Raw genomic sequence first — 23399 nt, forward strand, 5'->3', positions numbered from 1 at the left:
ATAATATGAGTGATGGGTTGTGATGCGAGTACGGTCGGGTAACAGGGGAACAAGCATAGAAAGGTACCGAGGGGTGTGGGGGCACCGGGTGCAACCACACTAGTATTAGGCTGTTGTGAGGGCACGCTTACTATTGGGTGTCTCACCCGGAACGGAATAGAAGCGGGGCTTATGGCTGCAGGCCATTCTACTTAGGGAAGTAGCTCTAGGACAATAGCATGATACAGCTCGGTTACTGGCAATTGCGGGGTTTATGGTTACGTGTCGGAATTAGAATAGATGACCGGGACTATGCGGGGGCGCTTTTCTATTGGGGTTATCTTCGGGTTGATTGTCTTATTCTATTATCGTTATCTCATTAGTATTAGAAAGCGGGCCTTGGCATAGGTTCCAATATGTATAAATAGGGAAGGATTCCGCCTCGTCTTAGTGGCATCATCAGTCACTCAGCGAGCGGAATCCGGTTTACAATATTACAAGTTTAAAAGCTACAGAACTACCGCTTAGCATTGGCATTTCCCCAAACACTATATTGTACCTTATCCACTACGCTATTATTTTACCGATCGCATATCATCAACGTCCCGATAAGACAACTACTTGCTTAGACCAATACTTGAGAGTATTTTGTTTGTGGCGGATAGTCACCGTGCGCTCAAGTAAAAGAATAAGAAAGTAGTCTATTAGAAGGATTCTTTGATACCATATGCATCCCCGAGAAGCAACAGCAGCTATCAACAACTTTACTTGCACCACCTCTTTTGTCGTTCGCAGAGGCAGTGCCGAACACCTCTATTGCGGATACCTTGAATACGCCGGGTTTTTTGCCGAAGCAGGTACTACTTGCACGTTCGAAGAACACGACCCGGAGATCCTCAACTATCCCGAACTTTTCCCCATCAAAGTCACCCTCAGTCAGCAATCCTACGGATTAGCTCATTCCGTCCCTTGGTTCGTCGCTCAACCCTGGTGCAAAAGACAGCCACAACTCAGAATTGAGCAACTTAGCGATGTCAAGGGGTCATCAGCAACAAATAGAGGAAGACTACAACATGGAGAGCTCGATCACCGTGAGAGATCGAGGTATAGTCGAAACCCAGGCGAGACAGCGCCACAGGAGGGATCTGGACATGCCGATCAGCGACCTCTTCAGATCGACTCAGCCGGCCGCATCCTATGGCCAACCCCGCTCCCGCAGGCAAGGGGACTATCGAGATTTTTCCCCATACAAAACGCCAATCAGAGAACGATCTTCTATTCCGAGGCCCTCGGTCCCCAGGGAAACGGACGAAGACGAGGATACGGATATGGACGTAGAGGAACGCCGGATCGAGCACCCCTTTGGAGAAATCATCGGGCAAGAAATCGAACGGAGAGGAGCCCCAGTGGTTCAGCAACTGAGTCGCGGACTTGGAGACCTCACTGTGAGCGTCCAAGACCTACCCGCAATCAGGGAAATTACTCGGCAACACGCGGCACAGCTTACCCAGCAGCACGAGGAGCAGACCAAACTCATCCGCGAATTGCAGATGAAGTTCAACCAGGACCAAGAAGAACGGGAGCGCCGAGAGGGGTACATCCTCGCGCAAGTGCGGGCAGAGACAGCCGCAACCACTACGAACCTCGGTCAAGTCTTGGAACAGATCGTCACCACTACTAGGGCCCACCAACAGCGGCAGGAAGAGCAGGCCCAGCACATAACCATGCTGGCTGACTGGATTCAAAGACTGCCAAAAGATGGTCCAGCCCAAGTCCCAGAAGGCGTAGCAGCCACACTAGCACAATTGGAAAAGACCATGCAGCAGCAGGTCTCCTTGGTAGATGGGTTCTCTGGAACAAAGACGGCCTTAGAAGAAATGGTGGAGCAGATGAAGGAAACAGCCCGTAAAGCGGCTGCGGAAAAACCACTGGCCCCAGAAACAGGTGGCGGCGGATCAGGCCCACCTCCCAAACCACCTCCCCAACAACCAGTCGTCCCTCCAGCTGGCTCCGAATCCAGTAAAGACCTCGAAGAACAAAGCCAACAAGGGCAGCAAGGAGGTCAGGGAGCACAAGGTGGAGGAAATGGGAATGGCAATAAGGGAGGTAACGCTCCGGAAGCACCCGGATCATCCCCATCGGATTCCTCAGATTCGGAAGGCGAACGCCGCAGGCGGCTGGAACGTAAGAAACGAAGACAGGAAAGGAGGCGCCAACGAGAACAAGAACTCTCGCACCCCCCTCGCGCCACCGTAGGCGATGCACCCAAAAAGGCCAACATTCCCTTCTCCGGAAGAGCCGATCAAGACGTAAGACTCTGGATCGATCAGATGGAAATCCTAATCAGTCTCCAGAAGAAAGTCCAATGGGATGATGGCACTAAGATTATGTGGGCATCCCTCGAGTTTACCGGTAGTGCGGCAAACTTCTGGCGGAATTTTACGGAGAGGTTGGCTGTGGACAGAAGTATCGGAACCTGGGAACGGTTCAAGCAAGAGCTCCGCACTCAATATGGCAACCGTACAAGTCAGGAACAGGCCAAGCAGAAGATGGACAGACTCCGGCAAACTGGCCCAATCGACGACTACATCAACGAGATGCAGAACCTAGAATGGGACGCACGAGTTGGACCAGTTGTCATGAGATCCATGATCCTAACAGGAATAAACTCCTCGCTGGAACAACGGCTCTCCAATGCGATTGAGGAACCGAATGATTTCGTGGACTGGTTAGTCTGGGTACGAAAAGTCGGACGCAAGGACCATGAGGTGAAGGCTCGGAAAGAAATCCTGCGAGGTAAAGACACTGTGAAACCTCGCGAGGAAAAAACGGAACGGCGGAAATCGCGCAACAACGCAAATCCTCGGAAAACTTTTCCCGCATCAGCCAACAACTCCAAGACCTCGGATGACTTAGGTGTCACCAAAGAAGAAAAGGAGAAATGGCAGAAGGAAGGAAAGTGTTTCCGTTGTGGTAGAGATAACCACTTCGTAAAGGATTGCGTGGCGACGAGTAAGGTCAGGTTGACGAACCTGAAGAGAAAAGAATATCCTTCCGGGAGAAAGGACCACGGAAGGGAGGGTGATAAGAAACGAAAATTGGGGCCACAAAATGAGGCATTCAGGGCAAGGATTACGAATTTGGAGGACTAAATTGATTGGGTATCTCTATTTATGCGGTGTTTTATTCTATGTTGTGTTACGGCTTTTCTATTCTGTTTTGGAAGAAGGACTTTTCTAAGGGATCGGGTTATGTTATGTTCTATCGGTTTTGTTATTTTGCGCAATTTAAATTCTCTCTACACACATTTCGAGAAGCGGGGTCACATTCCGAAAACGCCTGGCGTATAAGTGTTGTACTATGATTTGATCAACGCTCGAATTTTCTATATAAACCCACTCATACCCAAGAACAATCTACCTTACCCTACACTTTCAAAACATACGAACATGTCTTTATACAATCAAGAAACCCGCCTTGAGATTGAGATCTCTTGGAACCACCCCGCAACTAGTACCCAACATGCAGAAACAGTCAACGCACTCCTAGACAGCGGAACAGAGGACTGGGTTATGTCCTGGAACTGTGTCCACCGTCTCAAGATCCCAACTCAACCTCGATCCAAGCCCCTCATCATCAGACAGGCTGACGGTACCCCTATGCCTAACTCCGGCACTTACATCACCCAATCCCTTACCCTCCGCGTCGGCAACCATCTAGACAGAGACATCGTCTGTGAGGTTGGGTCATTCGCAGGAGAAGACCTCGTCATACCACATCGATGGCTCAAGGAGCATCAACCTACCATACATTGGGGTCAGAACAAGGTCACCTTCGACAACATCAATTGTCAAGTGAAGGGATGCTTCAGGACCATGTATGACATATACGAAGAAGACCCAGAAGAGCTGGTCATCAGGCTGTTGAGGTCATCACCCGAGACACAGACGACGATCGAGCAACACCCCTTCTGGGCAAGGGCATTGGTAGGCGAGGCTCTCGCTAGTGCTATACCGATGGAGTACCAGGACTTCGTCGACGTCTTCTCTAAGGAGGGAGCCGACCGACTACCTGATCACTCTGAATGGGACCATACCATTCCCCTTATGGAAGGAAAGCAGCCTCCATGGGGACCGATCTATGCGCTCTCCCCAGTGGAACAAAAGGCACTCCGGGAGTACTTGGACGAAATGCTAGCCTCTGGCAAAATAGTCCCCTCCACCAGCCCGGCAGCAGCACCGATCCTGTTCGTGAAGAAAGCCAATGGAAAACTGAGGTTATGCGTAGACTTTCGTGGCTTAAATGCTATCACGGTCAAGAATCGCTACCCCCTTCCACTCATGACAGAGTTGGCCGATTCGACGAAAGGGGCAGAGTTCTTCACCAAGATAGACCTGAAAAATGGCTATAACTTGATTAGGATTGCTGCTGGCGAGGAATGGAAAACAGCTTTTAGAACGAAGTACGGCCATTTTGAATATAGGGTAATGCCTTTTGGCTTAACCAATGCACCGGCGTCGTTCCAGGTCATGGTCAATACCATATTCAAGGACCTTCTAGATCAAGGCGTAGTAGTCTACTTGGATGATATTCTAATATATTCAAAGACTAAGGAAGAGCATACGACTCTTGTGAAGAAGATATTGGAGCGACTGCAACAAAACCATCTATACGGGAACCTCGAGAAAACGGAATGGTACAAACAGGAGGTAGAATTCCTGGGATTTGTACTATCAGGGAAAGGGAACCAGGTCTCGCCTAAGAAGGTAAAGGCAATCACGGAATGGTTACCACCCACCAAGGTCAAGGAACTTCAATGTTTCCTCGGATTCGCCAACTTCCTACGACGGTTCATCCACAGGTACTCCGAAGTTTGCCGACCGATGACCGATTTCTTGAAGAAAGGGTCCATATGGCGATGGAGCAGTGAACAGCAAAGCGCTTTCGACGAACTCAAGGAGAGATTTACGTCTGCTCCAATACTACGACACTACGACGAACACCGTGAAGCGATCATAGAAACTGACGCGAGTGACTGGGCTGAGGCCGCAGTACTCTCTCAGGTGTTCGAGGACGGTATTCTACACCCGGTAGCTTACCACTCTCGCAAGTTCAACGAGGCAGAGGTAAACTACGAGATCTATGACAAGGAGATGCTCGCTATAGTTTCTGCTCTCTTGACTTGGAGACATTGGCTGGAAGGGACGGACATTCCTATCCAGATACATTCGGATCATCAGAACCTACAGTACTTCACAACGACCAAGAAGTTGTCGAGAAGACAAGCCAGATGGGCCGAAAAGATAGCACCTTTTCGCTTCAGGATTCATTACCGACCAGGCGAAAAGAATGGCAAGCCAGATGCACTTACAAGGCGCCCAGAGTTCGCTATGGAAGGGGGAGTAATGCGTGAACAACCCGTAAAACAGTTGCTCAGCGCAGAACAATTTGTCAGAAAATCACGGACCAGTGTAGAAACTGGCCCTGAAATCATTGGCAACCCCGAAGGAGAATGGACTCCGTTGGATCAGTGGTACGACATACCAGGTACTGAGCTGCCTCAGCCGTTACAAGACTGGTATGAACAGGACAGACAATGGGTTCGGAGAGTGTTCCGGGATGAACCTCTCCCTGACGCAAACCTTGAAGTCTTCGGGACAGAGGAAGCTGATGCCGTAATAACGGAGCTTGCCACTGAATGGACCCCGGGATCGAATGAGGCCACCCACGATGGTCGTTGGGTAGTGCCAGGATACGCGGTCAGACAAGTCATTGAGGATCATCATGACAGACCCGTAGCGGGGCATCTAGGAAGGGATAAAACCCTTGAGTTGATCGATAGGAACTACTGGTGGCCAGGAATGTCCACGGATGTAGCCAACTTCGTCAAGACTTGCGACGTGTGCCAGAGAGCCAAGCAACGTCGGAGACACTTGTCACTCCCTCAACCCCTAGAGTTAGCCACCACACCTTGGACTGATATCTCAATGGATTTCGTAGTAGAAATGCCAAAGGAGAAATCAGGATTCCGTAACGTATTGGTAGTCGTGGACCGTTTTACGAAAATGGCTCACTTCATCCCAATGACGGGAATCAACGCGGAACAAACCGCTAATGCCTTTGTCAAGGACATTTGGCGCTTTCACGGACTTCCTAGGAGCATTGTCTCTGACAGGGGAACACAGTTCGTATCGGCATTCTGGGCTGCGGTCACAGAGCGACTAGGGATTCGTAGAAGACTCTCGACCTCGTTCCACCCACAGACGGATGGACAAACAGAAAAGACCAACCAGCACCTCGAATCCTACATCCGGGCCTATACCGCAGGAACAGGAAAGAAATGGAAGGACCTACTACCGATTTGTGAGTATGCATATAATAATGCGAAACACTCGTCGACAGGACAATCGCCGTTCTACTGTAACTATGGTTTCCACCCCCGAACAGATTGGCCAACGGATGCGAAAATCGGACAGCTAGATGCCAAGGGAAACACCTACCTGGAAGACCTTCTCCTAGCCCATGAGTCAGCGAGAGACACACTGCAGAAGACTTTTGACAGGATGGCGTCAAGGCCAGGGCCAGCAGTTCAGCGGTTCACAATCGGTCAAAAGGTCTTGCTGGATACTCGGAACCTCGGCGGTTACAATAAATGGTCGGATAAGTTTACAGGCCCCTTCGAGATCGTCGCGGCTGTAGGAAATAGGGCTTATAGATTGAATCTTCCGGCAGAATGGAAGGTTCATGACGTATTCCACGAGATGTTGCTGAGACCTTATCGAGAGGACCCCAATCCGGGCAGGCAACAGAATACACGAAAACGACTAGCAACACCCGACCCTCAAGAGGCACTCTTAGATGAGAACTTCAAACCGGTCACCAACACTCGGCCCCATACGCGAAGTCAAGGGCCAGTCATCGACTCGAGACGACCTCTGAAACGACAGCGGACTAGGGAAGACTAGCTCGATACCTTTCCTACTCTATGACTTTTCCCAAAGGGTTTTTATCATAGAGAGGTTTTAACGGTCGAGGGCGACGTCTAGGAAGGGGGAGTAGTGTTACAGGAAACACGAACACTGCTCCTAAAGTCAAGGAACAAGGATAATATGAGTGATGGGTTGTGATGCGAGTACGGTCGGGTAACAGGGGAACAAGCATAGAAAGGTACCGAGGGGTGTGGGGGCACCGGGTGCAACCACACTAGTATTAGGCTGTTGTGAGGGCACGCTTACTATTGGGTGTCTCACCCGGAACGGAATAGAAGCGGGGCTTATGGCTGCAGGCCATTCTACTTAGGGAAGTAGCTCTAGGACAATAGCATGATACAGCTCGGTTACTGGCAATTGCGGGGTTTATGGTTACGTGTCGGAATTAGAATAGATGACCGGGACTATGCGGGGGCGCTTTTCTATTGGGGTTATCTTCGGGTTGATTGTCTTATTCTATTATCGTTATCTCATTAGTATTAGAAAGCGGGCCTTGGCATAGGTTCCAATATGTATAAATAGGGAAGGATTCCGCCTCTATCACGGGGACTGTAGGCAATAGACTGTGGTGCCAAGGAATACAACCTCGGTAGTGACGTAGACGTGAACGTAGATGTAAAGGTATGCTTTGACTATGGACTATGGGGTGGCTCTGCCTGGTATGATAAACCGGTTGGAGCCCTATGACGTAGTGCAGACAGAGAATAGTATTCGTGGAATAAATACAGAGGTTGCGTAAGGAAGAAAGAGAAGAAGGAAAACAGACAAAAGCACAAAACAACGCCCCCTTATATATCCATCCATAATCCAACGATGACTAATACCTTCGCGTAACAGAAACCCAAAGAACATAACAGAAATCCCCATTACAAATCCTAATTCCACTGCACGATACCTCCTTCCCTCATCCCAGTTCATCACCTAGCCGAAATACATAGCTGCCGTTACAGACCACGCCCCCCTCTAAGGCCTACCTCCTGGTAGGCTTAGGCTTCTCTGGATAACGCTTATGGAATCGTCTGATAATTTCAGGTGAATGTTCAAGGTCCGATAGCGGTTGCCAGGAGGCTTCGTCATATCCCATATATCGTACTAAATATTCAAATCTTCCTCTTCGTTTCCTCGAATCCAAAATATCTTCGACTTCCCATTCTTCCTCCCCTTCGATTTCAACCGGAGGTGGTGATAATCGTTGTTGTCCTGGTAAAGGATCATTCGCTTCAGGTGACAATAACGAAACATGAAATACTGGATGAATTTTCATCGACCGGGGAAGTTCCAACTCGTAAGCATAGGGATTAACGATTCGTTTAATGCTATAAGGTCCAATACGTTTCCAATCGAATTTCTTAGAGGGTCGCTTTGTTAGAATATGACGGGTCGAGAGAAAAACCTTATCTCCTAAATAATATCGAGGAGCTGGAGTTCGATTCCTATTGGCTGATTCTTCTTGTATCCTTTGCGCCCGGAACATTTCTTCTCTTAGGAAGTCCACCACATCCTTCATTTCCCTTGCAATACGGTTCGCTTGATCCTCCGCCGTCGTTCGACCATGTTCCAAAGGCCCAAATGTTATCCTAGGATTCCTTCCCGAATTAGCATAAAAGGGGGAAACTTTTGTTGTTTCGGAAACGTGGTTGTTGGTTGCAAATTCAGCCATCGGTAGCCATCGGACCCAGTCATCTTGTTGATAGGAAACATAGCTTCGGAGGTATTGTTCCATTATGGCATTAATTCTTTCTGTCTGTCCATCTGTTTGGGGGTGGAATGCAGTAGAGAACTTTGGCGAGATTTCCAATCGATCACAAAGGGACCTCCAGAATTCCGCGACGAACTGTGTTCCTCGATCGGATACCATAGTGTCGGGTAATCCATGTAGCTTCCAGACGTTATCAATATATAGCCTTGCTACTTCCTGTGAGTCCGCCTCCTTTGTCGTTGGTATCAGATGCCGCATTTTGGTTAGTCTATCCACCACGACCAAAATCGCATTATACCCATCACTCTCAGGAAGATCAGTTACAAAGTCCATCGAGACATCTGTCCAGGGTCCATCGGGAATTGGCATGGGGCGAAGTACTCCATAAGGTGCATTGTGTGATGCCTTGCTACGGGTGCACACATTGCAATTTCTAATATACTGATCGACAAACTTCCGCATCTGTGGCCAGTAATATTCTCGACTTAGGAGCTCCAGAGTCTTCGCTCTACCCGGATGTCCTGCAGATGGTTTGTCATGATATTCTTTTAAAAGCCTTAGTCGAAGGTCATCATCGTCTGGTACATATAGCATGCCTCGATAAAGCAGCCGACCGTTGTTATCTTCCATACATTCGGCAAGTGAGATTTTGTTTGAGTGGCGTATGCCATTCCGAAGCATATTGAGAACCTTGTTTGGGAAACTATCCACTTGGTAAGCTTTTGAAAATAACTCCTCTACAGTGGACGCTCCTTCAGCGGATTCATTTGACAAAGAACCCGCGAACAAACTTAGCTTGGTATCCAAATTTTTTCGCTTCAGAATCACTTGACTCTGATGCGTTAACCGTTCATCCCCCTCTTTAGGTAGGTCACCTGACCTCCTAGTCAATGCATCTGGTTTTGTTCCTTGTTTTCCTGGCCGAAATTGTATAACGAAATCGAAGCGTGAAAGAAATTCGGACCAACGGGCTTGTCGACGATTTAACAATTTTGTTGTCATAAAATACTCAAGATTCCGATGGTCGCTAAGAACTTCAATTGGAAATTGAGCTCCCTCCAGATGATGTCGCCATTCTTCAAAACATCGTATAATTGCTAAAAGCTCTTTGTCATAGATTTCGTAGTTGCATTCTGCGGGAGAGTGTTTCTTAGAAAAGAAAGCAACTGGATGTAGAATTCCTTCGTTGTCACGTTGAGATAGAATTCCTGCTGAAACATAGTCGGATGCATCAGTTTCTATCACAATTTTTCGATCTGGATTAAAATGAGCTAGTATCGGTGCCGTTGTAAACATCTTTTTCAAAGTCTGAAATGCTTCCTCCCTTTCATCCGTCCATTCAAATTTAACGTTTTTCTTTGTCAAGGCTGTAAGCGGGGCAACAATTTTCGAATATCCCAAAATAAACCGTCGGTAGAAATTTGCAAATCCTAGGAATACTTGAACATCACGAAGGTTTGTCGGTGTAGTCCATTCCAAAACATCGATAACTTTCTTTGGATCCATTCTATTCCCATTCGGAGTAAGGATTAAACCAAGATATTTTGTTTCCTGAACCATAAATTCACATTTTTCAGGTTTAAGGTGAACATGATTTTCATCAAGTACCTTTAGAACCTTTTGAATATGTTCTTTATGTTCTGATAGGGTCTCGGAGTAGATAAGGATATCGTCTAAGTATGCTGTTACGAATTGATCGAGGTAGGGACGTAGAATATCATTGATCCAATGCTGAAATGTAGCAGGTGCATTAGCTAATCCAAACGGCATTACTGTATATTCGAAATGTCCATATCGAGTCCGGAATGCTGTTTTCCATTCATCTCCCTCCGCTATCCTGATTTGATTATATCCCCATCGTAAATCCAACTTAGTATAGTATCGTGCTCTTGATAACTTAGCCAGGGTTTCTTTTAACAATGGTAATGGATATCGATTTTTGATTGTAATCGCATTTAGGCCTCGATAGTCAACACAAAGTCGAAGGGTTCCATCGCTTTTCTTCACAAACAGTATGGGTGCTCCCGCTGGTGATTCACTGGCTCGAATAAATCCTTTGGGTAAATTTTCATCAAGATATTCTCGTAGTGCTTTTAACTCAATTTGAGATAATCCATATATAGGTCCATATGGTGGTCGTTTGCCTTCCTCTAATACTATCTCGATGTCATGGGATGGTCGATGTGGTGGGAGAATTGAAGCATCATATTCTTTGAACATATGAAGACGATGGTGAAATTCTTTCGGTACTAATTGTTCGATATCGATAGTGGATTTCTCGGTTGCTGAAACGATGACTGTATGGTGTTCCGGTAAGGGGATCGAGATACCATGAACAATAACTGCAGTTCCACTGAGTGAACAGTGTTGACAACAGCTTCGAGAGTCAAAAACAAGTAGATTTTCTTTTGGTCGAATCGTAACATCATGTCGTCGCATCCAAGGTGTCCCCATCACAATCGGATAGTGTCCTAACTTCGTTACAAAACATGGCGCCGTCTCCCGATGACCATGAATGTCTAGCGAGACATCGACAATATGGGTAATTTTTCCTGACTTAATAGGCCTTCCGTCTATAACGTCTACATGGCGAGGTATTTTAAGGGGGGTCATTGTAAGATTGTTGTGGCGTGCAAAGGATTCATCAATGAAAGCATATCCTGATGCTCCGGTATCAATAAGGGCGTAGGTAGGTATAAACGAATTTTTATTCTGTGAAATCGAACAAGTTACTACAAGTTGATTTCCATCCATTTCCTCCTCTGATACCGAAAAACCAGAAATACACATCTTAGAAAAATCCTTAAACGGTCCCTGGGCTAAGCCACTTAGTGCAGGGACAAATCTTTTGCCGACTCATTATCGCTTCCATCATTTTCTTCCACTGTCAATGCCGCTCCTCTCATCACAGGTCTCCTTGGTTGATTTCCAGTTGCCCTCGCTTGGGGGCAATTTCTAACCATATGCCCGACACCTCCGCAATAGAAACATCGGCCCTCAGCTAATCGGGCGTTTCTTTCGGCAGGGGTAGGGCGACGACGTCCTCCAGACAGGTCCATGGGTACATCACCTCCAGGACGGAACGAGGGGTGATTCTCAGTGGCAGGTGGGTTGGCAGCAGGGGCAGCAGGACGGGAAGCAGGAACAGGATTTGTTGGTGGAGGACGCGGAGCCGGGGTCGCAGTAGTAGACCAAGGTTTTTTACTACCTCGCTTAGCTTCCGCCGCCCGTCGTCGGTTATCCAATCGTTGCAAGAGTGTTGCACAACCATCTACCGTTGCAGGAGTCTCATGGTGTATCATCGATTCGTCCAGTTCCCCATTAATTCCTTCCATCAAAGCCTCAATCCGAGAGACTTCATCCATACCCGACTCAGCAGCATACCGTTGAAACTCAGCAAAATAATCGGCAAAGGTTCGAGTGCGTTGTCTGATGTTCCGAAGATTTCTTCTAGCTGTACGCATTCGATCGGGGTCTCCAAAAGCTGTATCTAGAATCTCATAAAACCGTGTCATAGAAGGTAAGGCAATACCTTCTTCTCCCATGTACTGTAAAAACTGATTGGCAGCAGCACCTTCCAATCTGCTGAACGCGTACGATAACTTAGACTGTAGTGTAGGATAGCGATCGGCATTTCCTAATAGCTTAAGTTTCATTTGTTGCTTGAATAAGTGTAGCCTTTCCCGGTCACGATCCCCCCTGAACACGTCGGGGTCTGGGAGTTTCTCCGACCGATAGGTGGTACCGGTAACTGGTGGTGCTGGGGGTACAGGTGGAGCATTATTTCCAATAGGTTCTTCGTCAGGGGCCACAATCTGAACAGCAGTTTGTTGAGCTCGGGCAGCAGTAAGATCTCGTTCAAACATTCTTCTTGCCCTCTCAGCCTCCGCTTCTATCTCTTGTAAATCCGTTGCATATTGAGTAAGACCATTTTGACACTGTTGAAGAAGCGCATAAGCTTCAGCTCCGACAACATGATCGACCTGTGGATGCGCTTCAAAAAATCTTTGGAGGTTATCGTTGAGTTGTTGATAATCGACATGGACATGTTCCGACATTGTAGGCTATGGTGTTGTATTGGTTGGCGATAGAGGACGCAACCTACGTATCACGGGGACTGTAGGCAATAGACTGTGGTGCCAAGGAATACAACCTCGGTAGTGACGTAGACGTGAACGTAGATGTAAAGGTATGCTTTGACTATGGACTATGGGGTGGCTCTGCCTGGTATGATAAACCGGTTGGAGCCCTATGACGTAGTGCAGACAGAGAATAGTATTCGTGGAATAAATACAGAGGTTGCGTAAGGAAGAAAGAGAAGAAGGAAAACAGACAAAAGCACAAAACAACGCCCCCTTATATATCCATCCATAATCCAACGATGACTAATACCTTCGCGTAACAGAAACCCAAAGAACATAACAGAAATCCCCATTACAAATCCTAATTCCACTGCACGATACCTCCTTCCCTCATCCCAGTTCATCACCTAGCCGAAATACATAGCTGCCGTTACAGCCTCGTCTTAGTGGCATCATCAGTCACTCAGCGAGCGGAATCCGGTTTACAATATTACAAGTTTAAAAGCTACAGAACTACCGCTTAGCATTGGCATTTCCCCAAACATGATGTTAGCAACTGGAAAAAGCAAAGCAATTTCCTTACTAAGTGGTGCGCGGTCCAGGTCGCGAATTTGACAAAATTCATCCACCCGAGCGATACTTCTTAGTCTTTATTTAATAAGTCCAATGTCGCTGTTGAACTATCCTCATAGCTATTAGAATTGTGAGCGAAGGCGGGAGCGGTGGGGCGAGATAGGAACTAGGCAGCTCATAGGTCACCATATAACAGGGCTCATACTGTGGAAAGCCCACAATGGGTATACTCGAGTAGAAAAAGGGCTTTGACCCGGCCCACCCAACCTGTCAGATTTGAGTACCCGACCCGACCCAACCCAACCCGTTGAATATTACCCGGGTAAAAGGTGCCTTTTGACAGGTAGAGATTTTGGTGTTGAGCATGAAATAACAGTATAATTGAAGTATCTACTCTGAAAACCTTTATGTCAAATTAGTATTTTCCCAAGAATAATGTCTCATTTATAAGAAATAGTTGTGATTTCTTTACCCAAGATATAACGTAAATCAAGGCGAAGTCGGATATCCCTGTGAAGTCGGATGTCTCAGATTACTCATTCAAGTTGACCCTTGCCATTAATCATCGTTTGCTCCTGTGAAAAATATCAACGCCGTGATAACAAAACCACAACCGAAAATGGTGAGAGTGAAGTCGCGACCTGGTGCTTTATCAGAGCAGGAAAGAGAGGATCGTATACATCGAGCACTGTCAAAGAGGGCGGAATACAACACTCCTTGGTCAGTTCTCGCACTAGAATTTGGTATTGCCGCAGCTACATTGAACGATCGATTCAATGGCAGAAAAAATAGACGGGAAGCACATCAAGACCAGCAGAAGCTACCACCAAGCGTGGAAAGGGCACTTAAGAAATGGTGCCAGGACATGGACGATGCAGGTTTTCCACCCAGGATTGATCTACTGCGGGGTATGGCGACAGCTTTAGCGCAGAAGATCGCGGAAGAGGAACATCTTGGGCCCGATGCAGCACATATTGGACGAAACTGGATAACACGTTTCCTTGATAGGCATCCAGATCTTTCAGCCAAATACAGCACCCAACTGGATCGTCAAAGGCAGCTAGCAAATAATCCCATCACGTTAAGAGACTACTACAATAACCTAAACCGGCTTATCCACACCCTAATCTCTAAAAGGTTTCGCCCCAACCAGGATACGTACAATTTTGACGAGAAAGGGTTTATACTTGGTTACTCATCAAAAGCGAAAGTGATCTGCCGGTCAGGGAAAAGAAATCCAAACGTTGCCCAGGATGGTTCCCGGGAGTTGATCACAGTCATTGAAGCGGTCTCTGTAGCAGGTTGTGTTCTTCCAGCTTGGGTAATCTATAAAGGGAAGAGTCATTACATGGGTTGGCAACAATCGACAGATGATGCGGAAGCGGTCTTTTGTTTTAGCGACAATGGTTGGACAAACAATGATATGGGGTTGCGATGGTTGAAAGAACACTTCGACATTCACTCCAAAAAGATCAGTGGAGCCCAACCACGCCTATTGATTTTAGATGGTCATGGTTCACACCTAACCTATGAGTTTTGCTCTTATGCCTCCTCTCAGAACATTCATATCATGTGCCTCCCTGCCCATTCAACTCACCTACTTCAACCTCTAGATGTAGGTCTATTCGGCCCCCTTCAACATTATTATGGTAAAGCAGCAGACACACACCTTCGAGAAACCCGAACCGGTATAAATAAAAGCACTTTTTGGTCATTCTTTGTCGATGCTCGGAAAAAAACATACACCAAATCCTCAATCAGGCGGCTTTCCGGACCACTGGTATTTTCCCATTCAACTCCGATAAAGTATTAACCAAACTCAAATCGAACCAAAAACCCGGTCCTGCAACTCCCTGGAAGTCCAATCTCCAAATTCTACATCACCCATGCCTTCAAACACCAAAGAACAGACGTGACCTGCGCCATCAAACTCAATTTGCTTTAAATCCCGGAATCTATTCTAAAACGGAGCAATCTGGATCAGTTCAAGTATCAAATATCAACCAAGGGCCAGTACCGGGGCTCACTCAAAATGAATATAAAGCAATTATCCTTCGAATGTCACATTTAGCAGAAGAGTCCCTCACTCAAGCGGAAATTGCCAAAATTCAACTCCGGGACATTAGGGTCAAATATGAGGGGAAAAGGTCAGTAAGAACCGACAGAAGAGTGATCTCTAAAGCGCAGGTGATTACAGGGGCGGATATAATGAGACTGAAGGCACTGTTAGAAAAGAAAGAGGCGGACAAGTTGAAGAAGGGAAAGCGCACATCAAAAACAAAGACCGGAAAAACCAAAAGTGAAGGTCAGTATCTTGTACCCTAACCTATACACATTCCTTTGTCGCATTCAAATCTCGTCCAGAACTCCTACTAATATCTTTAATTATCATCTCAACATAAGGGGAAACTTGAAGTGTGGTATCGTATTGATATAATATTATTTCTGTACAGTAGTTATTAGTTGGGATTGTAGTGCGGGTGATAGCAGTTGTTAGGATCATAGTACGGGGAACTCAACTCATATCTAAATTACAAATCATGTTACCGTTCACCACCTTTATGTGTAGATCATGTTGGCGTTCACAACCCTTAATTATGTTTGGATCATGTTTTTTTTTTTTTTTTTTTTTTTTAAATCATTTCAATTTCTGTTTCTAGGTACACAATGATCGCGTAAAGTAAAAACTATGGCGTAAAGAAACCTATCCCCTAACCATCATATAACTCGTCCCCTGATAAAAAGCAAAAAACAAAATTCCAAAATAAAAATATAACAAAAGAAAGGTAAACGCATATAAAATAACAATGAACAATTTAGAGGGGGGGCTAAGTACCCTTCCCTGTGAAATCCTTCTGGCCATTGGCCTCGTGCTCTCAGTGAGACTTTGCTAGGACGCGTAGACTGTGGGCATTGGGCCCACGATTGGTGTTGATGACGTAGAGGAGGAAGAGACTGAGCTGAGGGGGGAAGAGATTCCCGAGCCTGATTCGAGTGGTGAGGGTCCCCGGCTAACCGGGTAGCCTGTTCTGGTTTTGGTGATGTAGGCTCCTAGTAGGAGGGTGAGGGTGTGGTTATCCCAGATTTCCCCAAGGGATGTAACTCCATCTAAGGTTTGGGAGCGGGTGAGCGCGGTGGCGTTGCATTGTAGTATGGCATGGTCGGGGGTCTCGTCTTCGAGGCCACATTTCCGGCATTTCGGCGAGGAGTGTAGGTTGATCCAGGATTGCTGTGCTCGTAGGTAGCTCTTCCCTGATCTTATTTGGTGGATTCTTGTGGCGATGAACTTGTGAAGGTGTGTAAAGGGTAGGGGGGACGTGTCTAGTCTGTGTGTGTAGTAGGTCGGGGTTGGGAAATGGGTGCGCCAGTTATCCAGCAATTGTTGCTTGGCTCTGTGAGCCATCTTGCTCTGATCCACGCCTTCCTCGATTAAGGGGAGGAGCAAGGAGCAGAGGTGTTCAATAGGTGTGTGTGCTACACCTTTCTTCGCTTTGGAGTTCCATTTCTTTGGTAGGTTGGGCTGGCCTCTAAGGAGGGCGGTATGTGAATAGGTTCGGTCTCGTAGGGTGGTGGGGAAGTGGCGGTCTGTCCTTCCCGTTACCGGGTTTGCTAGTGGGGAGGCTTGAAGGATCCTGATGGCGAATTTGCACTTCAGGAAGTGGAGGTATAGTATTAGAGGGGGGGCTTTTGCTTCTGCCCATAGGACGCGGTTATTGGTGGCTCTGAAGCAGCCTGTTGTCCATCTGAGGACTGCATTCCAGAAGGTATTCATTTCTCGGAGCGCCGATGTTGGGGTAAATACATTGGCTCCGTAGGTGAACATAGGGCGAATGGCAAGAAGGGCCACTTTCCTGCAGTTTGCGGGTGATAGGCCTTTACCTGCTGAGGAGAAACGGTTGAGGATACCGAAGGCTGCTCTTGCGGCGGCTGTTCTTCTGATGAAGTGGGCATTGGGGTTAAAGTTGGGGGAGAGCCAATACCCGACCCATCGTACTATAGGGCTGGGTTGGAAGGCTTGGCCGTCCAGGAGTATTGGGAGGTGTGAGGTGGGTGATTTGTCGCGTGGGGTTCTCCAGTGCATTAGTTCCGTCTTTCCCACCGAGAATGTGACATTCTTGGGGGAGGCCAGGGCTGTAAGCTTGTTATAATGGGTCTGGAGCATATTGGTATTTTTCTCGTATGATGGGGAGGCCACTGTAATGGTCAGGTCGTCTACATAGGAGAGTGAGATGCCGGGGGCGGGGTCGTGTTGGTGGAGGAAATTGATATAGATAAGGAAGAGGAGTGGTGATATTGGGGATCCTTGTGGGACTCCTACCTGGACGGCTGTGGGGATTTTGGGGGATCCTTTAAACAACAGTGTGATGTAGCGGTCGGACAGGAAGGAGAGGACCCAGTTCGTGATGTAGGGAGGGGTGTGTTTTTCCGAGAGGGTGGAGGCTAGATGTTGTTTGAGGACGTGGTCAAAGCCCCCTTTGATATCTAGGAAGAGGGTGGAGACTTTGAGTTTGGCGAGTTGCATGGCTCTGGTTTCGTGTATGAGTGTGGTGACTGCATCTCCTGTTGACAAGCCGCTGACTGACCCACATTGGTGATTGTGGAGGAGTCCTACGGCCTTAGCTATCACGGCCAGGCGGAGTGTTATTATTTTTTCCAGGATCTTGGAGAAGGTCTGGAGGAGAACGATTATGCGGTATGCGGCGGGGGAGGAGTAGTCCGGTTTGTTTGGTTTGGCGAGGATTACTCCATTGGCGGTTTTCAGGGAGAGTGGGTGATATCCATGTTGGATGAGCGGGTTGAGAAGGGCGGGTATTATGCGGGGGTTGACTCTGTGGATACCCTTCCAGACTGAGTATGGGATGGTGTCCGGGCCGGGTGCAGAGAGGTTAGAGGTGGGGCCCAGTGCGGTTTGAACTTCATTGGGCGTTATGGGTGGGGTGTTTGGGAAGTGGATGGGGGGGGGTGAGGGGCCTTCTGGTCGGGGGGGGAAGAAAGCGTTGATGAGGTTGTTGTTGAGGAGGGTTGGGGTGGGTGAGTTGGGGAGGGTGGGAATCTTGTCTTCTGTCCTGTTGGCCATTTTCTTCAGTCTCCACACGTCCTTTGTATCGGCGTTGGCGATGAATGCATTCCAGTGGTCTTGTTTTGCTTTCTTTATGGCGTTGAAGTAGGCGTTGCGCGTTGCTTTCATCTCTGAGGGGGGGGCTCTGCCTTTTCTAAACGCCCTATGTACTGAGTGGAAGATGGTTCGGAGCTGGGAAAGGTCCGGGGTCCACCATTTCTTTGACCATTTTGAGATGGTTTTTGGGGGTGTGTGTTGCTTAACCATGTCCGTGATAAGGGTGAGTATGTTTGGATCATGTTGCGGTTCACCCTATGAAAACCGGACGGACACCACAGTGAATGAATAATCTGAGATATCCGACTTCCCTGTCATATCCGAGTTCCCCGTGATTTACGTTAGCTGAATTACCTAGGTAAAAAATGACCTTATACACAACCCAACCAGCAACAAAACACCCTCTACCCAACCCAACTCACCTATTCTCTACCTGAATATTACTTAAGTTACACGCTACCTATTGTGGAGCCTGTACTGTGATCGACGATGGGCTCGAGCTGAGCAATAGGAAAAACAGGAATCTCCAGTGATAAAAGCTGTTCAAGCGGACCTAATTTGTGTATACTTGCGCTTTCCAGTGGTCTTGGATGTCAGTCCTTGAAGTCATTCCAAATTGCGCTCTCTATTGGAACATATGTTCCTAGGGTTAGGGTTTACTACTCTATCAGTTTATAAAATGAATGACAAAAGATATTGTTGGTATCTTTAATATGACTGAAATAACAGATAAAAGGGGTGAGCTTTTCAAGTGTAACAGTGAGAAGAGCCAATTCAATTTATGAAGGCGGCTGCTTGTGGCTGCTCGAGCTCTGAGTTCGAGCCAACTCATCTCATCGACAACACTAGGCTCATAGTGAATGGTTCCTGTACCTCTTTCCCTCTTCACTCTGTTCTTTCTTTTATCCTTGTTCTTTACTTTGGTTTGCATTTTAATTAAGGTTCGATCAAAAACGCATCTACTTCCAATAATAAGCCCCAATCGAACAGGACTTGCAGGGTACAGTGATAATACCTATGGAATTCTATCACGGGGACCGTAGGCGATAGACTGTGGTGCCAAGGAATACAACCTCGGTAGTGACGTAGACGTGGACGTAGACGTAAAGGTATACTTTGACTATAGACTATGGGTGGCTCTACCTGGTATGGTAAACCGATTGGAGCCCTATGACGTAGTGCAGACAAAGAATAGTATTCGTAGAATAAATACAGAGGTTGCATAAAGAAGAAAGGAAAGAAAAGAAAACAGAAGAAAGCCAAAACAACGCCCCTTTATATATCCAAACCCCAACCCACGATGACTCATCTTCTCACATAACAGAAACAAAAAGAACATAATAGAAACTCGCTTAACAAATCCCACACACACTACACAATCCTTCCTTAACATACTCTAACACTTCATATAACCGAAACATATAGCTGCCGTTACAGACCACTCCCCCCTCTAAGGCCTACCTCCTGGTAGGCTTAGGCTTCCGTGGGTAACGTTCATGGAATCGTTTAATAATATTGGGCGAATGTTCGACGTCCGACAATGGTTGCCAAGAAGCTTCATCGTACCCGACATACTTCACTAGATATTCAAATCTGCCCCGGCGCTTCCTCGAATCCAAAATATCTTCAACCTCCCACTCCTCCTGTCCTTCGATTTCGACTGGGGGTGGAGGTAGTTGTTCCTGACCAGGCAAGGGATCATTGGCTGTGGGCGACAATAACGAAACATGGAATACTGGATGTATTTTCATTGATCGGGGAAGTTCCAACTCGTAAGCATAGGGGTTGACAATACGCTTAACGTTATAGGGTCCAATACGTTTCCAGTCAAATTTCTTGGAAGGTCGCTTGGTTAGGATATGACGGGTTGATAGGAAAACTTTATCTCCTAAATAGTATCGAGGAGCTGGAGTCCGATTTCTATTGGCTGATTCTTCTTGTATCCTTTGCGCTCGAAACATCTCTTCTCTTAGGAAATCTACTACATCTTTCATTTCCCTTGCAATACGATTCGCTTGATCTTCCGCCGTCATTCGACCATGTTCCAAAGGGCCAAAACTCATTCTTGGATTTCTTCCCGAATTGGCATAGAACGGGGAGACCTTTGTTGTTTCGGAAGCATGGTTGTTCGTCGCAAATTCAGCCATTGGTAACATTCGAGCCCAATCATCTTGTTGGTAGGAAACATAACTTCGGAGGTACTGTTCCATTACGGCATTGATTCTTTCCGTTTGTCCATCTGTTTGGGGGTGAAATGCGGTAGAGAATTTTGGTGATATTTCCAACCGATCACAAAGCGACCTCCAGAATTCTGCAACGAACTGTGTCCCTCGATCGGATACAATGGTATCTGGTAATCCATGCAGCTTCCAAACGTTATCGATATATAGCCTCGCTACTTCCCTTGAATCCGCCTCTTTAGTCGTTGGTATCAGATGCCGCATTTTGGTTAGTCTATCCACCACGACCAAAATCGCATTATATCCATCACTCTCAGGAAGATCAGTCACAAAATCCATCGAGACGTCTGTCCAGGGTCCATCGGGAATTGGCATGGGGCGAAGTACTCCATAAGGTGCATTGTGTGATGCCTTGCTACGTGTGCACACATTGCAATTTCTAATATACTGATCGACGAACTTCCGCATCTGTGGCCAATAATATTCTCGACTTAGGAGTTCCAGAGTCTTCGCTCTACCCGGATGTCCTGCAGATGGTTTATTATGGTATTCTTTTAAAAGCCTTAGTCGAAGGTCATCGTCGTCTGGTACATATAGCATGCCTCGATAAAGCAGCCGACCGTTGTTATCTTCCGTACATTCGGCAAGCGAGATTTTGTTTGAGTGGCGTATGCCATTCCGAAGCATATTGAGGACCTTGTTTGGGAAACTATCCACTTGGTAAGCTTTTGAAAATAACTCCTCTACAGTGGACGCTCCTTCAGCGGATTCATTTGACAAAGAACCCGCGAACAAACTTAGCTTGGTATCCAAATTTTTTCGCTTCAGAATCACTTGACTCTGATGCGTCAACCGTTCATCCCCCTCTTTAGGTAGGTCACCTGACCTTCTAGTCAATGCATCTGGTTTTGTTCCTTGTTTTCCTGGCCGAAATTGTATAATGAAATCGAAGCGTGAAAGAAATTCGGACCAACGGGCTTGTCGACGATTTAACAATTTTGTTGTCATAAAATACTCAAGATTCCGATGGTCGCTAAGAACTTCAATTGGGAATTGAGCTCCCTCCAGGTGATGTCGCCATTCTTCGAAGCATCGTATAATTGCTAATAGTTCTTTGTCATAGATTTCGTAGTTACATTCTGCAGGAGAATGTTTCTTGGAAAAGAAAGCAACTGGATGTAGGATTCCTTCGTTATCACGTTGAGATAGGATTCCTGCTGAAACATAGTCGGATGCATCGGTTTCTATCACAATTTTTCGATCTGGATTGAAATGAGCTAGTATCGGTGCTGTTGTAAACATCTTTTTCAAAGTTTGAAATGCTTCCTCCCTTTCATCCGTCCATTCAAATTTAACGTTTTTCTTTGTCAAAGCTGTAAGCGGAGCAACAATTTTTGAATATCCTAGAATAAATCGTCGATAGAAATTTGCAAATCCTAGAAATACTTGAACATCATGAAGGTTTGTCGGTGTGGTCCATTCCAAAACATCGACAACTTTCTTTGGGTCCATTCTATTCCCATTCGGAGCAAGGATTAGACCAAGGTATTTTGTTTCTTGAACCATAAATTCACATTTTTCGGGTTTAAGGTGAACATGATTCTCATCAAGTACCTTTAGAACCTTTTGAATATGTTCTTTATGTTCTGATAGTGTCTCGGAATAGATAAGGATATCGTCTAAGTATGCCGTTACGAATTGATCGAGGTAGGGACGTAGAATATCATTGATCCAATGTTGAAACGTGGCAGGGGCATTAGCTAATCCAAATGGCATTACGGTATATTCGAAATGTCCGTATCGAGTCCGGAATGCTGTTTTCCATTCATCTCCCTCCGCTATCCTGATTTGATTATATCCCCATCGTAAATCCAACTTAGTATAATATTGTGCTCTTGACAACTTAGCCAGGGTTTCTTTCAACAATGGTAATGGATATCGATTTTTAATTGTAATCGCATTTAGGCCTCGATAGTCAACACAGAGTCGCAGAGTTCCATCGCTTTTCTTTACGAATAGTATGGGTGCTCCTGCTGGTGATTCACTGGCTCGAATAAATCCTTTGGGTAAATTTTCGTCAAGATATTCTCGTAGTGCTTTTAACTCAACTTGAGATAATCCATATATAGGTCCATATGGTGGTCGTTTGCCTTTTTCTAGTACTATCTCGATGTCATGGGATGGTCGGTGTGGTGGGAGAATTGAAGCATCGTATTCTTTAAACATATGGAGACGATGGTAAAACTCTTTCGGTACTAGTTGTTTAATGTCGACAGTGGACTTTTCAGTTGCTGAAACGATGACTGTATGGTGTTCTGGTAAGGGGATTGAAATACCGTGAACAATTACTGCAGTTCCACTGAGTGAACAGTGTTGGCAACAGCTTCGAGAGTCGAAAACAAGTAGATTTTCCTTTGGTCGAATCGTAATATCATGTCGTCGCATCCAAGGTATCCCCATCACAATCGGATAATGTCCTAACTTTGTTACAAAACATGGCGCAATTTCCCGGTGACCGTGAATGTCTAGCGAAACGTCGACAATGTGGGTAATTTTTCCTGACTTAATAGGCCTTCCATCTATAACATCTACATGGCGGGGTATTTTGAGGGGGGTCATTGTAAGATTGTTGTGGCGTGCAAAAGATTCATCAATAAAAGCATATCCTGATGCTCCGGTATCAATAAGGGCGTAGGTAGGTATGAAAGAATTTTTATTCTGTGAAATCGAACAAGTTACTACAAGTTGATTTCCATCCATTTCCTCCTCTGATACCGAAAA

At 46.5% G+C, this 23399-nt stretch overlaps 8 protein-coding genes across 8 annotated transcripts; 4 read left to right on the plus strand and 4 right to left on the minus strand.

The window, feature by feature from the left end:
* Positions 1-1010: 1010 nt before the first annotated feature.
* On the plus strand, positions 1011-3131 carry H6S33_008212 (uncharacterized protein; the record flags this gene model as incomplete). Its single annotated transcript, XM_044839573.1, has 1 exon — positions 1011-3131. The coding sequence occupies one exon, from the start codon at positions 1011-1013 to the stop codon at positions 3129-3131; it is 2121 nt and encodes a 706-aa protein (XP_044688403.1).
* Positions 3132-3428: 297 nt separating this feature from the next.
* Positions 3429-6944, plus strand: H6S33_008213 (uncharacterized protein; the record flags this gene model as incomplete). The annotated part of the gene is made up of 1 exon (XM_044839574.1): positions 3429-6944. The coding sequence occupies one exon, from the start codon at positions 3429-3431 to the stop codon at positions 6942-6944; it is 3516 nt and encodes a 1171-aa protein (XP_044688404.1).
* A 994-nt stretch (positions 6945-7938) lies between these two features.
* H6S33_008214 (uncharacterized protein) lies at positions 7939-11421 on the minus strand (the record flags this gene model as incomplete). The annotated part of the gene is made up of 1 exon (XM_044839575.1): positions 7939-11421. One exon carries the CDS (start codon positions 11419-11421, stop codon positions 7939-7941), a length of 3483 nt encoding a protein of 1160 aa, XP_044688405.1.
* A 74-nt stretch (positions 11422-11495) lies between these two features.
* Positions 11496-12725, minus strand: H6S33_008215 (uncharacterized protein; the record flags this gene model as incomplete). The annotated part of the gene is made up of 1 exon (XM_044839576.1): positions 11496-12725. The coding sequence occupies one exon, from the start codon at positions 12723-12725 to the stop codon at positions 11496-11498; it is 1230 nt and encodes a 409-aa protein (XP_044688406.1).
* Positions 12726-13941: 1216 nt separating this feature from the next.
* On the plus strand, positions 13942-14937 carry H6S33_008216 (uncharacterized protein; the record flags this gene model as incomplete). Its single annotated transcript, XM_044839577.1, has 1 exon — positions 13942-14937. A coding segment is annotated over one exon (996 nt), but the record flags the coding sequence as incomplete, so codon positions are not given.
* A 146-nt stretch (positions 14938-15083) lies between these two features.
* On the plus strand, positions 15084-15647 carry H6S33_008217 (uncharacterized protein; the record flags this gene model as incomplete). The annotated part of the gene is made up of 1 exon (XM_044839578.1): positions 15084-15647. A coding segment is annotated over one exon (564 nt), but the record flags the coding sequence as incomplete, so codon positions are not given.
* A 565-nt stretch (positions 15648-16212) lies between these two features.
* On the minus strand, positions 16213-18648 carry H6S33_008218 (uncharacterized protein; the record flags this gene model as incomplete). The annotated part of the gene is made up of 1 exon (XM_044839581.1): positions 16213-18648. One exon carries the CDS (start codon positions 18646-18648, stop codon positions 16213-16215), a length of 2436 nt encoding a protein of 811 aa, XP_044688409.1.
* A 1247-nt stretch (positions 18649-19895) lies between these two features.
* On the minus strand, positions 19896-23378 carry H6S33_008219 (uncharacterized protein; the record flags this gene model as incomplete). The annotated part of the gene is made up of 1 exon (XM_044839582.1): positions 19896-23378. The coding sequence occupies one exon, from the start codon at positions 23376-23378 to the stop codon at positions 19896-19898; it is 3483 nt and encodes a 1160-aa protein (XP_044688410.1).
* Positions 23379-23399: the final 21 nt, after the last annotated feature.

The sequence above is a fragment of the Morchella sextelata genome (genome assembly GCF_020137385.1).
Source record: "Morchella sextelata strain SCLS chromosome Unknown scls_25, whole genome shotgun sequence".
Lineage (NCBI taxonomy): Eukaryota > Fungi > Ascomycota > Pezizomycetes > Pezizales > Morchellaceae > Morchella > Morchella sextelata.